Source organism: Halichoeres trimaculatus, unplaced genomic scaffold, assembly GCF_033239565.1.
Source record: "Halichoeres trimaculatus isolate MK-OKI-2021-1 unplaced genomic scaffold, fHalTri1.1 fHalTri1_scaffold_2, whole genome shotgun sequence".
Classification (NCBI taxonomy): Eukaryota; Metazoa; Chordata; class Actinopteri; order Labriformes; family Labridae; genus Halichoeres; species Halichoeres trimaculatus.
Genome location: NW_027437180.1, coordinates 12,685,961 through 12,701,081, shown reverse-complemented (window position 1 = coordinate 12,701,081; position 15,121 = coordinate 12,685,961). Strand labels below are relative to the sequence as shown.

The following is a 15,121-nucleotide window of genomic DNA, read 5'->3' as shown; positions in this document are numbered from 1 at the left end:
TGTAAGGGATTTGTTTGGTATTCTTCTATACTCTTTTCTTTCTTTATTTCTCTATACAAAGGATCTAATTGGTAATACATTTTCATTCTGTTTTTACTCATGCCTTTTAATTTTGCTTGAAACACCAAATCAGTATGATATTTCAATTTCTTGTTTTCCTTACTTGTGTGCTGTATTTTCTTTCTATTCATGTCATAGTTCCATTTCTGAAGACGATTCTTTTTTCTTTTTAAATATTTAGATGATTTATCTGAATAGTTTTGGGAAACATCAACCTCCACAGGTTCAGCTTCATGAGGTGTATTTGAAGAGAAGTCTCCTAAACACATTGCTTCCTTGTCTGTACTCCGATGTCTTATATTATATCTCACAGAAGTTGCCTGACTGACTTTACAATATTGATAACATGTTTGGGATTTAGGCTGATTTACACAAACAACTGTCTCATAATGGTTCCCATAACAGTTTTCTAAATAAATTCCCTGACTTGACATTTGTGTATTCCTGCAACTATATTGAAGCCAGCGATCTTGACAGTATGTAAATAAATTTACTCTTAAAAAGTCTGCTGCTGCTTGAATTTCTAATTCTGTTGCCCAGCTACCAAGGTATTTTATTCTTGATTTACTTAGGTAGTCTTTCACAGATGAATACTCACTTCTCAACAGACTAGTATAGTCCACCTCATTACTTTGTAGCTGCTTAACAACTGCAAGTCTAAATTTCCTGTGATAATCCTGTGTTCCACTTACAGCTTGACTAATTGCTCTAAAAAAACAATTACCATCACCAGCTATCTTCTCATTTCTACATGGAGCCCCTAATGGACCTATTTCAGTAGATACAGGATCAACTTTGTCACACTGGATCTTTAACTGTATGCACAAAGACTCTGACACTGCCTTACTAAGAGGATTAAACATTAGTTGGTGACTACTCATATCACTAAGAAACTCTACATCTAAATCAATATCATTAACATCCCTTCTTTTCAACTTCTTACACATTAAACCTCCAGCTACTCTTTTGCGTTTCCTAAGTCTTCCACTCTTGCTGCACCTCATCACTGCCAGATGGCTAGAACTTTCCATCAAACTACTTCCAAACACTCTGTTTGTATTTTGCACAATTTCTGAATGTGGCGGACACACATCACTATGAACAGTATCTTCATGCAGAGAGACAAAAACACCCGTAATCTCAAATGGCTTCTCATATCTAGTCATTGTTTTTGCAAGTCTATGTACATGATGAAAAAGTTCATCAAGAGTGCTAAAATATAAAACAACACTCTTCCCCCTAGAATCTACAAGCCCATTAGGACTTCGAGCATGAGAATCAACAAGTGCATACTGTCCATTTTGATGTATGATAGCACAGGTGTTTGCACACACTGTCAAAAGACATGTGTTATAGTTACGAAACATCTGTGTCAATCCGTCTTTCAAACTGAAATGCACCCCGGATGTAATTAATTCACCGTAAGTAGTATCAACATTTCCACTGACAACATCACCATAGAAAAAATCTAACCTCTGTCCATGAACAACATGCTGTGTGGGCAGTTCAGTGGCAAGGAGATAGTGATCTCTGGTATCACTGATCAAGTTGTTCTCTCTTAAAGAAGAGTACAACTTGTCCCCTGACACAAGGACCTCATCTAAGGTATGTGACTGCCATGAAAACACACTCTGAATTGTGTGTTTAGCTAAACTTACCAGGCTTATGGCCATGCACTGTTTCCCTGCGTGTTGAAAGCGAGCATCTCCCTGATGGAATGCGCCCTGCACAGACCCTACTCGATGTGGAGGTGTGACAAAACTACTTCCCTCAACCTTAGCTTCAACTTCTATGTTTCCATTACTGTCTGCAGCCTCTGAGGAGCTCCCTGCACTAAGCTCAATATCACTGTCTACAATTTCAACATCACTGTCTGCAGTTTCAACAACACTATCTACAACCCTTGTGGAACTGTGCGCACCAATCTCAACTCCCAACTCAGCTAGATCCATGCGGACAACAGCATAGCACTGTCCTTGCAATGACTTTTGCAGACCCCTGATGTGGCACATCAAGTCATTCAGGCATGTGGTAAACACAGCCACAGATCTGCCACAGCTCGAAGCAAAGCCAGATTCATCTCGTCTACCACAGTCAACAACCACAAAGTAGTTGTTGTGCTGTATGATAACTGTACAGGCATTATCGATGCTAAAGAGACACATGCCTGTACTCATCAGCAGGTCTTGAAGCTTCTCATACAACAGAGCCTCTCCACTAGACGTAGCAGCAATGTACTCTGCCAAGTCAAGCTCAAGTCTCCACTTCTTACCAAAAACACTACGCTTTTCAACTAGCTGAAAGAACTTGTCCTTCTCTGCCAGATTGTGACTCTCCTGTGCTATAAACGCATACAAGTCACTACCCTGTGACCTGATCTCATCCAGGTCTCTACCACGCCATGTACACACAGGTGAAACTTTGTGCTTGATGGCAGCTACAACACTACAACATATTGCTGTGTTAACATCAGGACGCTCACCACTGCCTAGTCTTAAAGTACTGGCAGAAACTACAGGTCTGGGTAACTGCTCACTACAAACACAAGACAGACAACAAATATCACTCTGACCTTTGATGAATCTTTGAGAGCGATGTTTCGCGCTACCTTCCACCTCAGGGGCCTGGGCAGGGCTGGCACGTGGAGACACGGGAAGCACAGGGGACACAGAGGACACAGGACACGCTGGGGACACGTGGGGCACTGGCACCTGATCAAAAACAAAACAGGTCAATTACCAGCATAGACAACACAGATATGTCACTGATATAAGTCAAACCTATTGCTTGAACCATTACAGTACTTATGTGACATTCAATCAGTATGAAGAACAAACAAAAAACATTTTATTGTTAAATTAAACACCAACCTCCTCTCCAACCATCTCAGGCACGACAGTAGCAGGTGTGGCCTGGGACTTCACACCTCCTACACACGGCACTGCCTCCGCCTACAAAAACAACCACAGTCATGGATGAGTTCTCAGACTGCAGTTAACTTGTGACACTGTTACTTAAATAAAACAAAACATTGTTTGCCAAAATAATCTTATAAAACTCACCTGTCGAACGGACCGACTCCTCTTGGAGACAGCAGCCTTCTTCTGTTCCACAAAGGCCTTCTAATGAAAATACAAGTTACAACATTATACACAATGAAATAAGTTTGGACTGGGTAACTGGGTTACTGGGTAATATAAACACAGAGTCTATGAATATTACCTGCTTGCCCTTGGGAACAGGTCTGCACTCTGCAGGAGCAGGCAGATGAGATGGAGCAACCTTTTCCATCTCATCCAACAGCGCAGCGCTAAACCAGACTGGTGTTAGCGGGATGGCACACTCCTTCAGGACCTGTGAAATTACAACACAGATACAGTTCTTAAACTGAACAGGTGTAATGAAATACAATGATACATAAATTTACTACAAAGCAAACTTAGCACTATTTCAAACATGTAAACTATGTATAGAATGTTTGCTTGCTTTAAGCACAGCACCTCAGACATGTCCGCAACTCTGTCAACAAGATGAAACATTACAAACCTGCTTTCCAACCATCCGCTTCTTAGGAACCACACCAGAGGAGAGAGATGATTCCCCTGATGAGCTCCCCTGTCATTCAAAGAAACACAGTTTGTAGTTATTATCATTGAACTTCAGTGCACACAGCGTATACATTTACAAATCTTTCAAAAAACTATCAACAACTTACCCTTCTGCGCTGTCTCACAGTGGTCCACTCTGTGAAGGGGTTCACTGGAGGACGCCGAGTAGGAACTTCACCTCTCACCACAAGTCTAGGCTTGACCTGTGGGACAGAGGGCTTGGGAGGTGTTGGAACCTGGACGCATGTTGTCTGTGGCAGTGGCTTCAGGGTCTATTTAATGACATAACAAAACACAGTTATTAATAAGCAGGTCAAATATAACATTTAAAACATACTAAATTGGTATTATTACAGATAACATAGTAAGTGCAATAACCCAAATGCACTGATTAGTAAAGAATTCACATTCAATGCAATGAACCATAATCTTTTTATAACACAACACAACTTACATCGTACGCAGCCTGCCATAGCAGCCGTGCAAGGATTGGCATCCCTGCAGTATCAGACAGGTGAATCTGTTGAAAAAACATTAAGCAAAAATTATTAACAACACTTTCAGTGCTAAAGATGACCAATTTATGTCATAAGTGAAAGTTCTACTTACACCATCTCTGGCCCACAAATCAGTCTCTCTCAAAGGGAAATGTTCGAATGCTGGAAAGTACCTCACACCTTAAAAAATCAACAAGACAAAGTATGAGATACTAGATACAATTGTGTTTTCATTTACACAACCACATTAAACAATACAACAAATTCTGCTTTAAAAAGCAGACATACCCATTCTAGCAGAAACTCTGTGGTATTCCTGACTCATGGCCTGCTGCAACTGGAGATTGCTGGAGATCCGAGGAGGAAACTCAAGCACTGCAACCTAAAAAATAAGGCAACACATGTATAAACATTTGTATTGTATTGACAAACCTTTCACATTTCCCTTTCAAACCATTCAATATGCCAACAAGAACACATGTCAATACGTACGTTGGACCAACGTTCCATGGCTGCAGACAAAAGCATGGCAAAGTCTGCACTTGCACTCTCGATGGTCTTGGAGTGCGTCAGGTTGTTGCTGGGTGCCACAAGAACCACTGCTGCAGGAGTACGGGGAACCTCAGCGTGGATCAGCTCGATCCTCTCCTCGTGTGCAGCAGCCCCTGGTGTCGACATGATGCCAAAGGAAAACAGTCCCTTTGGCATCTCCACGAACCCATCAACGATGGCTCGCAGGTGGGAGTCACCAACCAAAAGGACAAACTGGAACAGCAAAACATAGTTGGAACATCACCTACTAGCCAATGAATTTACAACTCTACACATATAAAATAAAAAGAAAAATTCAATTTTTTATACCTCCTTGTCAGAAGACTCAGGTGGAATGACCAACTTGTGACTCTTCCTGGTCAGAGTGGAAACTGGCCACCTGAGGATACGGTGGCGCTGTCCCGTCCCTTGTACTATGAAAGAGAAATCAAATTTCCCCAACTCAATCACAAAAGTAATGACAAATGCAAAAGCAACACCTCTAAGATACACCAACAGTAATTAGTTCAACAAAAACAAAGAAATATAATTTTCCACATACCTGCTTCATCTTCTTCCCGTGCACGACGCCACGTGGGGGTGATGTCAAGTGGCTGTCGCTCTGCCAGTCTACGGGCTGCTGCCTCGGAACGACGAGAGGACTTCGTTCTAGGCATGTGGACTAAATTATATTAAAAAAAAGGGACAAAGGAAATGAATGAATATGAGTATTAAAAACATACACTGAAACATGTTTTTAGGTAAATTCATTTATGAATATACAACATCAACATAACATACCTCGCAAACGCACCAAACCAACTGTTGAAAATTACCACGGTATGACTTTCTGCCGACTGCAACTGTAAAGAAAAAAATGCAGACTTTACAAACCATTGCATTACACAGGCATATTACTCAACACAAAATGTAGCAGTTGTCACTAATCAATCAATGTAAATATATTTGTCCCCAAATAACATTTACTGCTTCATCTAAGAACTGTGCCACAGGTCCTATTAACAAACCAGCAACTCTGCTTTATAAAGTTGATACTACAATAAAATTGTGTGTAACTGTTCTATATCACATAACACAAGTTATCTCAAAGCTAAAACTTCTTCCACCCCTAGTAAACACTTGATCCATGAATCCACCCGACTTAGGCCCCTAATTCTTGTAAAACAATGCCTAAATTGTTGCCATTTAAATGACAACCTGGAGTATCTCCTCAAGCATAACACACTTAACCTCAGGGTTGAGTATTGTGTAATGCTAATGTTGAGCAATGACAATAACAATAAAATGACATTAATTACACTATTGTACCTTATCCCATTTGCACATTGATAAAATGTCTGGATATTTGTTTCATTCTTTTGAACACTGTAAAAAATACTAGGATTTTTGCTTTCTATTTCATCATACACAAAATCACTTTCTCATGGTAGGCTGTCATTCATGGCATTTCCTTCATACACAACATATCCCTGCTACAGGCTGAGGAGATGTTCACTACTTGCCAATGTTTTTGCCTATATCGTGAACACAATAACATCAAGTCTTTATTACTTGTGCTAATAATTATCACTACACCTTCATTAAAAATTCTAGAATTTAAGTACTGTATAAGCCACAGACATCTCAGATGGGTTCAATTTTGACAACCACCGCTGTTAGCTGAAAGACAACTCTAATACACTGGGTGGCGCTGTCGTGAGAAAATACCGCCATGAGACTGCTGCCTGCAGTGACGCAGCTGGATACTATCGAAACTCAGGAAATGGGGCGTGTTTTACAGTAGCGCTGCATTCAGCCATTTAACAGGACGAACTGTTTGTTAGCACCAACGACGACGTGTGTTGGATCCAAAACTACGCCTCAGCACACCAACAGTTCCATAAAATTTACACAAATTAGCTCATGATTGACAAAACCTCTGCGTCCTTATTACAGTAAAAACGTAGCAACAATATGTACAAAAAACACAATTTACTCCTTCCCACAAAGAGTTTACTCCCTTCCACCACCAGCCCCACAAGCATGGACGACCGAAACCTACGGTCAACAAATACAACCATACCAACTCAAAACACGTACTGAAATCCTAATTGACCAAAAGCACAGATAAACTGACTCTCAACGAAAAAATCTGTATGAATCTGCTATCACGCGTTACTACACAATTTTCAGCGCGTTACTCTCACACAAATACACCGCTAAATAAGACTCTACTTTTCATCGTCTCGTTAAACGACGCTACCTCTGCTGCAAAGCCACAGCTAGCTACATACAGATGAAAACAAACACGCATACTCTTTCAGGAGCCAAACACAAATTGTGAGAGCGGGCACGACCAGCCGTTCACTTTCAATAAAACGTGAATGCAAACCTAATCAGTTTTTTTCCGAAAGGAGTCCGTTTATTTGTGTTTTTGGTCATGTAACCTATGCCCCTTCCGAGTGTAGGAGAAACCGGCAGATGAGGGGGAGGGGTGCGTGCGCCCTTAGCTTCTGTTTATATCATCGCACACCTCCGTTCACAGCCATACTAACTCACAAACATCGACTTAAATGCTCCATACATACGAACTAAGTTACACAAAGTTAGGAAAATGCGCCAGGAAAACATTAAACCTTTATCATCACTTTTAAACTACCTTACTCCAAAAGAAAGATATTACAATACAAGTCGTTCAAGCACTGTCATTACTTACTGTGTCCAAAGCGTCGGCCGAAGAATGAAGACACGTACAGGAAAAAAAAATGAAGGGGAAAGAAAGAAAAACGGAAAAAGAACAAAGAAGGAAAAACTTGAAGAAAACAATGAATCTCTCAGATGGGATCGCTAACTCGCCGTAGCGTGTTCGCTCGCTCTGAGTTTACCACACAAAATGGCACCCGATACTGTGTTACGGAGAGATTTATAACCTCTCCAGCCAACCGACCAATCACAATACAGTATAGAGCCGTGCCCACGATGAAACTGCAGGCGTGAATTAAAACGGTAACGCCCACTGAAGTAAAGACAACTTCAAAAATACATGATAATCCTTTGTAATAATTTGGTTGCAACTTAATATACACTAGGCAGAACACAAAAACATGTTTCACTTCAAGAAACGAAAATAAAAATCCTAAACAAAAAAAACAGCTATGAATGTTTCTGTTTTGTGTTTACATGGCTTTACGAATAATGCTGATCGGCTAGTAATGTTTTCCTCACGCATGTGGGATAAATGTAATGTAATGTCTGCTTTTCGTATGTTACCCCAAACTTTTCCTATGTATCTTACACTACCTATTTCCTCTGTATTAACTCTGATATAATCAGTTAAATACTCTTCTTGTACCATCGCAAAGATAGCTCAACGGATTTGACACCGCGCTACGATGTCGATTATTTTTCTTATGGCACGGGTTCGAATCCAACTCGTGCCTACCTATGTACATTATCCATCAATTTTCCTATATGTCCCGCACTACCTATTTCCTCTCCTTTATCTTATTGGACACATCAAGTCATCAAAACACACCATCTTTTAATGTCTTGTCGTCTTTTTAAAATTGTATTTCTTTTCACACAATTCACTGCAAATCCTTAAACCTCATGAAGCAAACAAAGCAAATGCTGCCTTGAACTGAAACCGCCACAAACTCTATGACATCCCTCATAAGACGTACTACATCACCTACACTTTTGCAACTTGCTTGCACTGCGTACAAGCTTTACAAATTCATGTTAATTTGTTATCCACATTTGGTAATAATACTCTCTAACACATATAGGAAAATTACACAGTGATGATGTATATTTACTGAGACTACAGCACTGGGTAACCATGTGTGTGCGTGTGTGTGTGTGTGTGTGCGTGTGTCCGTGTGTCTGTGTCTGTGTGTATGTATGTATGTGTGTGTGTTTGTCTGTGTCTGTGTCTGTGTCTGTGTGTGTGTGTGTGTGTGTATGTGTGTGTCTGTCTCTATAAAAAAACAGCAAACAACAGCCATATTCATTTTATTGACACAACAAAAAAAAAAACATTTAAATCAGGAAAGAGTAATGATAAAGGAACAGAAGACACAATGAATGCAATAAATTTATTGTGTACAGAAAATGTCTTTACCGCTTAGACCTCACAGGAAGCAACTCATCTTAGGAACTCATGGGATAAATAACATGATCCTCAGACCCTAAACTCTGGTGTTAATGAAGAACAGTAATGCTTATTGAACATGATTTTTCATTGAAGGTTTATTAGAACATAACCAGGATCCTGAAAAGGTACTGAAACAGTTGAAGATAACTTGAACACACTTCAGAGGCTGGATGAAACCTATATAACAGGAGAGACAAAGCATTTTCAAATTTGACACCTAAGATCTGCTTTGATTAAGAAGGACAGTGTGGTGGCTCATCATTGGATGAAAGGAGTGCTGAGACTGGACAAGAAGAATAGCAGGAAAACTGCTTCAGACTTACAGACCATGGGTGAACAAATACTCTTCCTGACTACTATGATTCCAATGTACCATGTATGCCTGCTGGCAGGGCCAAACCTAATCCATACACATAGCTCTTGGCTAAGCCACATTTTGCTGCACTTAGGCTGCTTGGAAATTACCCCAAGACGGACCATTTTATGCGGGGCGAGGGCCCGTCATTGCTGCATGCAGCTATATTTCTTCTTTGTTTCCGCCAAAACAATGCCATTTTGCATGGCTTTGGCTTGAAAAAAAGGTGAAATGACCTAGCCACAAAATTCAAACTCGCCGAAAAATTTATGATTCCAGTGTCTGCACAAAAATTCATCCCCCCTCACGCCCCCTAGGGGCTTGAAACTGCAGCCCCTTGGTCTGCTTTCAGCTACAACCTTGAAATTTGGTGGGTATAACAAGCATGCCTACATGAACAAAAAAGTCTCTTATGACTATCATGAATTCTCAACACGAACTTCGCTATTAGCACGTAAACATGGGATTTTGACGATTTGTAGCCTACGCATTTGAACGAACTAGTCCTAGGGCTTTTGTCACAGCAACTCCAAACTTGGCATGTGTATACTACACACATTGAACATTAATAATCATAATACAATTTACAGAATATTTTTCCGTTTGGCTAGGACACGGGCTCAAAGTTCGGCATTTTTCAACTTTGTCTAATCTGCACCAAAATTTACACACATGTTCAGTGTTAAGCCCTGGACACAGCCATGTCCCTTTTCCTCCCAGAAATTACAACGCCTCCTGATGGCAATGGCCTGAAATTGCCAAAATTACTTTTATAGGCTATGTATTTCAATGAACTACTCCCAGGTTTTGACTAACATGAACTCCAAACTTGGCTTGTGGAAACTACACACATTGAAGATGAACACTTACAATACAATTGTTATCATCTTGTATGGCTCGGCCACAAATGGCCGCCAAAGTTCACCATTTTGCTACTTCATGAAAATCTTAATAGCTCTCTTGTACAATGTTGGATCAGGCCCAAAATGCACACACATGTTAACTCTCCCATCTCCAACACATCCATATACTTCTTTTCATCTAACACTACAGCGCCCCTTACTGTTAACAGGAACTCATGTCTTTTACTCTCTGATTTATAGCCTCTTCATTTTTTGCCATTTTCTTTTTCATTTAACTTGCAAATGTCTGGCACGCCTTCATAAAGCATTACAAATCAGCTCATGTCCTCAAGGTCAAGGGTGTGTCTATGGCACTAGCTTCACCTCGCTAATGTCAAAACACAGCAGGAAGTAGTACTAACTCAGTCATTTAAGGTCTAATTTCTTCCAAACTTCACACACACCATGAAAGTCCATCCCCCAACTCTTCTATAACCTCAAATCTCTGCTACTGCAATAGCGCCACCCACTGGAAATGCTTGATAATATTATTTCATTAATTTTAACGTTTGCTCCAAATTTTACACACATGAAGTCACTCCCACTCCTGACAGCTGTTGACATGAATTACAGTGATAATGCTGCTCCCCCTATGGTACACTAATCATATCAACTATGCTTTCAATGTACTATGTATGCTTGCTTGCGGGAGAACAACCTCATCCATACACAGAGCTCTTGCTTGAGGCACATTTTGCTGCACTTAGCCCGCTTGGGAATTACCCCAATACGGACCATTTTCCGCGGGGCGAGGGCCCGTCATTGCTGCATGCAGCTATATTTCTTCTTCTTCTCCTTCTTCTTTGTTTCTGCCAATACAATGCCATTTTGCGTGCCTTTGGCTTGAAAAAAAGGCGAAATGACCTAGCCACAAAATTCAAACTCGGCGAAAAATTTATGATTCCACTGTCTCTTCAAAAATCCATCCCCCCTTGCGCCCCCTAGGGGCTTAAAACTGCAGCCCCTTGGTCTGCTTTCAGCTACAGCCTTGAAATTTGGTGGGTATAACAAGCATGCCCACATGAACAAAAAAGTCTCTTATGACTATCGTGAATTCTCAACACGAACTTCGCTATTAGCACGTAAACATGGGATTTTCACGATTTGTAGCCTACGCATTTGAACGAACTAGTCCTAGGGCTTTTGTCACAGCAACTCCAAACTTGGCATGTGTATACTACACACATTGAACATTAATAATCATAGCTAAATTTACAGAATATTTTTCTGTTTGGCTAGGACACCGGCTCAAAGTTCGGCATTTTTCAACTTTGTCTAATCTGTACCAAAATTTACACACATGTTCAGTGTTAAGCCCTGGACACAGCCATGTCATTATTCCCCCCAGAAATTACAACGCCTCGTGATGGCAATGGCCTGAAATTGCCAAAATTACGTTTATAGGCTATGTATTTCAATGAACTACTCCCAGGTTTGGACTAAGATGAACTCCAAACTTGCCTTGTGGAAACTACACACATTGAAGATGAACACTTACAATACAATTCTTATCATCTTGTATGGCTCGGCCACAAATGGCCGCCAAAGTTCACCATTTTGCTACTTCATGAAAATCTTAATTGCTCTCTTGTACAATGTTGGATCAGGCCCAAAATGCACACATATGTTAACTCTCCCATCTCCAACACATCCATATACTTCTTTTCATCTAACACTACAGCGCCCCTTACTGTTAACAGGAAGTAATGTCTTTTACTCTCTTATTCATAGCCTCTTCGTTTTTTGCCATTTTCTTTTTCATTTAACTTGCAAATGTCTGGCACGCCTTCATAAAGCATTACAAATCAGCTCATGTCCTCAAGGTCAAGGGTGTGTCTATGCCACTAGCTTCCCCTCGCTAATGTCAAAACACAGCAGGAAGTAGTACTAACTCAGTCATTTAAGGTCTAATTTCTTCCAAACTTCACACACACCATGAAAGTCCATCCCCCAACTCTTCTATAACCTCAAATCTCTGCTACTGCAATAGCGCCACCCACTGGAAATGCTTGATCATATTATTACATTCATTTAAACGTTTGCTCCAAATTTAACACACATGAAGTCACTCCCACTCCTGACTGCTGTTGACATGAATTACAGTGATAATGCTGCTCCCCCTATGGTACACTAATCATATCAACTATGCTTTCAATGTACCATGTATGCTTGCTTGCAAGGCGACAACCTTATCCATACACAGAGCTTTTGCTTCAGGCACATTTTGCTGCACTTAGCCCGCTTGGGAATTACCCCAATACGGACCATTTTCCGCGGGGCGAGGGCCCGTCATTGCTGCATGCAGCTATATTTAGGGCCCGAGCCCCGGGAACCGGGGGCGAAAGCCCTCTTGAAACCCTTGCGATTATTAGGGCCCGAGCCCCCGGGAACCGGGGCGAGGCCCTCTTGTAACCGTTAGGATTATTATTATTCTTATTATTATTATTAGGGCCCGAGCCCCCGAGAATCGGGGGGCGAAGCCCTCTTGTAATCGTTAGGATTATTATTCTTCTTCTTCTTCTTTGTTTCTGCCAATACAATGCCATTTTGCGTGCCTTTGGCTTGAAAAAAAGGCGAAATGACCTAGCCACAAAATTCAAACTCAGCGAAAAATTTATGATTCCACTGTCTCTGCAAAAATTCATCCCCATTTGCGCCCCCTAGGGGCTTAAAACTGCAGCCCCTTGGTCTGCTTTCAGCTACAGCCTTGAAATTTGGTGGGTATAACGAGCATGCCCACATGAACAAAAAAGTCTCTTATGACTATCGTGAATTCTCAACACGAACTTCGCTATTAGCACGTAAACATGGGATTTTCACGATTTGTAGCCTACGCATTTGAACGAACTAGTCCTAGGGCTTTTGTCACAGCAACTCCAAACTTGGCATGTGTATACTACACACATTGCACATTAATAATCATAGCTAAATTTACAGAATTTTTTTCCGTTTGGCTAGGACAGCGGCTCAAAGTTCGGCATTTTTCAACTTTGTCCAATCTGCACCAAAATCAAGACACATGTTCAGTGTTAAGCCCTGGACACAGCCATGTCCCTATTCCTTCCAGAAATTACAACGCCTCCTGATGGCAATAGCCTGAAATTGCCAAAATTACGTTTATAGGATATGTATTTCAATGAACTACTCCCAGGTTTGGACTAAGATGAACTCCAAACTTGCCTTGTGGAAACTACACACATTGAAGATGAACACTTACAATACAATTCTTATCATCTTGTATGACGTGCATACAAATGGCCGCCAAAGTTCACCATTTTGCTACTTCATGAAAATCTTAATAGCTCTCTTGTACAATGTTGGATCAGGCCCAAAATGCACACACATGTTAACTCTCCCATTCCCAACACATCCATATACTTCTTTTCATCTAACACTACAGCGCCCCGTACTGTTAACAGGAACTCATGTCTTATACTCTTTGATTTATAGCCTCTTCATTTTTTGCCATTTTCTTTTTCATTGAACTTGCAAATGTCTGGCACGCCTTCATAAAGCATTACAAATCAGCTCACGTCCTCAAGGTCAAGGGTGTGTCTATGGCACTAGCTTCACCTCGCTAATGTCAAAAGACAGCAGGAAGTAGTAATAACTCAGTCATTTAAGGTCTAATTTCTTCCAAACTTCACACACACCATGAAAGTCCATCCCCCAACTCTTCTATAACCTAAAATCTCTGCTACTGCAATAGCGCCACCCACTGGAAATGCTTGATCATATTATTACATTCATTTTAACGTTTGCTCCCGAATTTTACACACGAGGTCACTCCCCCTCTGGCCTGGTCTCTGATGCATCTTCCAACAGCACTTGTCTTCATGGAGATCTTTTCTACTGTCTTTGTTCTGTAAATTATCTGCAATAATTCTTGCATCATTAACATTAACCGGTGAGTACAGATTTCACATAGTATTGGCACTTCTGCTATCATTGATGTTATGAAAGGGTGATCTGTGAAACTTTCTTAAGAAACTTTTTATTCCTTGTGCCAAGGGCCACCTTCATAATGAATAAAGTTGGTTACCCCTGCTTTACACACAGTGCAGTCACCATCACTTTTTCTTCTCTTTCTATTGTTCTTACGCAGATTACGGCTCATTCATCCAATGTATTACCTTTTTGTATATGCCATTCTTAGACAGATACACACATTTTCAACACAGAGGAAAATGTCTCTAAATAACTCAATCATGTGTCATGTTATTAATGCTTATTTTTTTTTAAATTTCATTCAAACCTACAGTATTTCAAATCTAATTTCTTTTGAACTTGTACAATACATTTTCAATCCACGACAAACTAAGATTTCAATCAACATTACATCAGATTGATATAGTTTCCTGTCCAAAAACAAACCTCCACAATCAATTCATCCAAAGCAACAGTTTATTCATGTTCAACACAATTGTATACAAATCTTTGCTATTCTTGACAACTACTCAATTTATCCATCAAACATACTTTATTGTGTAGTTTCACATTATGTAAATCTAAAAAAGTGCAGTAACAAAGTATGTACATGAAAGCTAGGGCTGCACGATTATTGCAATCGCAATGTCAGCACATGCAATTCAGATTTTTCCCCATGATAACCAAGCAAGTCTGCACACTCATCATGACACAACTTTTTTTTATTAAATCGCAAGGACAATCGCAATCGCAATATTGTCCACCTAATCGCAAATTGCACCTTTTCCCCAAATCGTGCAGCACTAATGAAAACACATTAGCTCACTGACATACACATTACTGGAATACAATTTTTCTAACTTTCAAACAAATGAAGGTCACAAATTGTTCAATGAATACAAAATTACCCCAATGAATAATTCAAGTAATACTTGTACTTTTTTATTACGTCAACTTCATAGCTGTCTAAATTCTAATGAAAATTACAATTAATATGTCTAATCAATCAATTTTATATAAACCTTACTAATTATCAATACATAAGAATGCACAACTTCACGCAATGACAATCCATATTACACAAA

At 40.2% G+C, this 15,121-nt stretch overlaps 1 protein-coding gene across 1 annotated transcript; it reads right to left on the bottom strand.

The window, feature by feature from the left end:
• Nucleotides 1–2,572: 2,572 nt before the first annotated feature.
• Nucleotides 2,573–5,373, bottom strand: LOC141785503 (uncharacterized). Its single transcript, XM_074663847.1, has 13 exons — nt 5,259–5,373; nt 5,027–5,130; nt 4,658–4,930; nt 4,454–4,547; nt 4,278–4,345; nt 4,123–4,188; nt 3,776–3,940; nt 3,607–3,675; nt 3,283–3,414; nt 3,123–3,182; nt 2,931–3,011; nt 2,669–2,771; nt 2,573–2,595 (listed from the first exon to the last, which is right to left on the bottom strand). Exons 1-13 carry the CDS (start codon nt 5,371–5,373, stop codon nt 2,573–2,575), a joined length of 1,353 nt encoding a protein of 450 aa, XP_074519948.1.
• Nucleotides 5,374–15,121: the final 9,748 nt, after the last annotated feature.